The 2159-nt window shown below is 52.0% G+C and overlaps 1 protein-coding gene across 1 annotated transcript; it reads right to left on the bottom strand.

Moving 5' to 3' along the window:
- Positions 1 to 1290: 1290 nt before the first annotated feature.
- On the bottom strand, positions 1291 to 2153 carry LOC119326185. The gene has a single exon (XM_037599882.1). It carries the CDS (start codon positions 1876 to 1878, stop codon positions 1567 to 1569), a length of 312 nt encoding a protein of 103 aa, XP_037455779.1. The 5' UTR covers positions 1879 to 2153; the 3' UTR covers positions 1291 to 1566.
- Positions 2154 to 2159: the final 6 nt, after the last annotated feature.

Genomic DNA, 2159 nt, shown 5'->3' with positions numbered 1-2159 from the left:
CGAGAGGAGTTCTCTAATCATAATGGACTTTTCTTACAAAAGGAGGATGAACCCCGGCCCTGCAGTTGATGCCACCACGATGTCAGACAACGCCACCTCCCTATGCGCGTCCATCATCACACATCCGTTGCCGAGACCCTGCTGTGCCACGCCGCCGAGACTCCACATCGCCGATGCGAATAAGAAACACCGCTCCACCAGTAAAACAGTAAAACCGTCCACTTGTCCCTCGATCCAGTGCACACCTCCAAGAATGACGCCCCCAAGGAGGGAACGACACGAGAGCGCCGCCATCATCCGATCAATTGATCAAGGGTTTAATGGACTTATCTGCTCATTTTTGGTTTGTTTGGAAAAGACATGCTGCAAGTCATTTTCCGTGCTGACCATCCATTTTGTTTTGTATAAAAGATTTTCATATCTCCTCCTATGCCTCTAGAGTCTAGAAACTACTCATGACTAGCGTGGCCACTTGTGAAATCACAACCACTAAGCTTGGAGATTGAGACACGCTCATTTCAGTGTGATATTTGGATTCGCATCGGTGGAAATTCGACGAAACACGCTAGAGTCATTGTCGCATATCCGGAGCGGGGTTGCTGGTAGGTTGTACTTACTGAAGTGGCGCGATCTTGGATATCTGGATACCACTACCACTATGCATACGTACATGATCCTCACCGTCACCGGCCATCATGATCATGGTCACAGGCTATATATTTCAGGTTGGGATCTCAAGTATCAGCCCTGAGGCCTGAATTTGATCTCGTATCAGTGAAATCCTGCTTTTTGGCACACCCACTCATTTCTCTCCATGGTCAGCTCTTTGTACCATGATTGTGATGTCACAATGGCTTTCAGAATGTACGGACAGCACAGGCGCGCCTCTGAAATGTCGTATGGTCAAGTGTCATTTGCGTCTACTACATGCTCGAGTGCTTGCTAGTGGTTATGTTCAGTGAGGAAGCTCCGATCAGTGGGCAGTAGCCACCTGAAGCTTTCTGTTGCCATGCTGAATTCACCAGCCCGGTGTACATCAAATTTAGAGTTAACCGAATTTAGCCTTTCAGAACTAGAGATTCGCTGCAGTAGTTCCCCAGAAAGAGTCGGTCATACAAGTGGTCTGACTCTGACAGAACAACGTGACTGTAGACATTCTCAGTACTCACCCTTCATCAGAAAAAAAAAAAGAAAGATAAGATAGGGACAAATGTTTATTTCCCTTAAAAGTTCTAGAAGGAAATAAAATGAAATCGGAGCGTCAAAAGAACAAAGAACGAAACCAAAGGGTACAAAAAAAGGAAGAGATGAATCTTTGTTGACATGTAGAGTAAATTGCAGTGACCTTCAGAAGTTGAGATTAACCGAGAATGCTACAGTACATAACATAGGCTAAGAGAAGCCAATCGGCATGGCATCTCTACTCTCTAGTAGTGGTGGTGGACTGGTGGCGGTGGTGGTGGTGACCTTTACGTACATCCAAGATACATCACTCTAATACTCTACTAGTTATACACCATACACAGCTAGTTATACGCAACCCCAATCGTACGTACTTACACAATCCTACGCGTAGATGGCATAGCGCATGCTCTCGCGCACCATGAGGTGGCTGACCTCGTCGGCCCGTGGCCGCCATACGCTCGCCGCCCAGGCTTCCTCCGTCGGCAGGTCCTCGCCGTCGAAGCGGACGGCGCACGCTAGTGCCAGGAGCGCCCTGGCCAGGGCGCCGCCCACGCTCGGCGCCACCGCCGCGGCGGCGCCGGCATCGCCGAGGCCGAGCGCGCTCTCGTCCACCACCCGCGCCGTAGACCTCCTCCCCCTGCGCCGCCGCCACCGCAGGCCCTGCCGGACGAGCGCCACCACGTCGCCCCACATGTCGACCGCCGGCAAGAAGCTAGACACGGGCGGCACAGCAGTATGGAATGTACTGATCACACGTACGTACGTGCGCGGCCTGTCCTCGAACTCTCACCACCAGAGCTTGGCGGGGACACGGCAGCCGAAGCACATCCTTACGTGCACGCACACTCTTGTGGATCACACGGCTCGCACCACGCCCATGGATCCTCCCGTGCTTGGAGCGACCAGCTGCGTCGTCCACACACACAGCATCTCGGTGGGGGTTGTGGCAGATCACAGGTATGGTATATATGCGC

The sequence above is a fragment of the Triticum dicoccoides genome, chromosome 6B, assembly GCF_002162155.2.
Source record: "Triticum dicoccoides isolate Atlit2015 ecotype Zavitan chromosome 6B, WEW_v2.0, whole genome shotgun sequence".
NCBI lineage: Eukaryota > Viridiplantae > Streptophyta > Magnoliopsida > Poales > Poaceae > Triticum > Triticum dicoccoides.
Note: the sequence above shows the minus strand (reverse complement) of the source record. Positions and strands in the feature narration are given on the sequence as shown.

Bases quoted from the DNA above. Each gene is read 5' to 3' on its own strand.
- LOC119326185 (XM_037599882.1), bottom strand. From the start codon at position 1,878: ATGTGGGGCGACGTGGTGGCGCTCGTCCGGCAGGGCCTGCGGTGGCGG.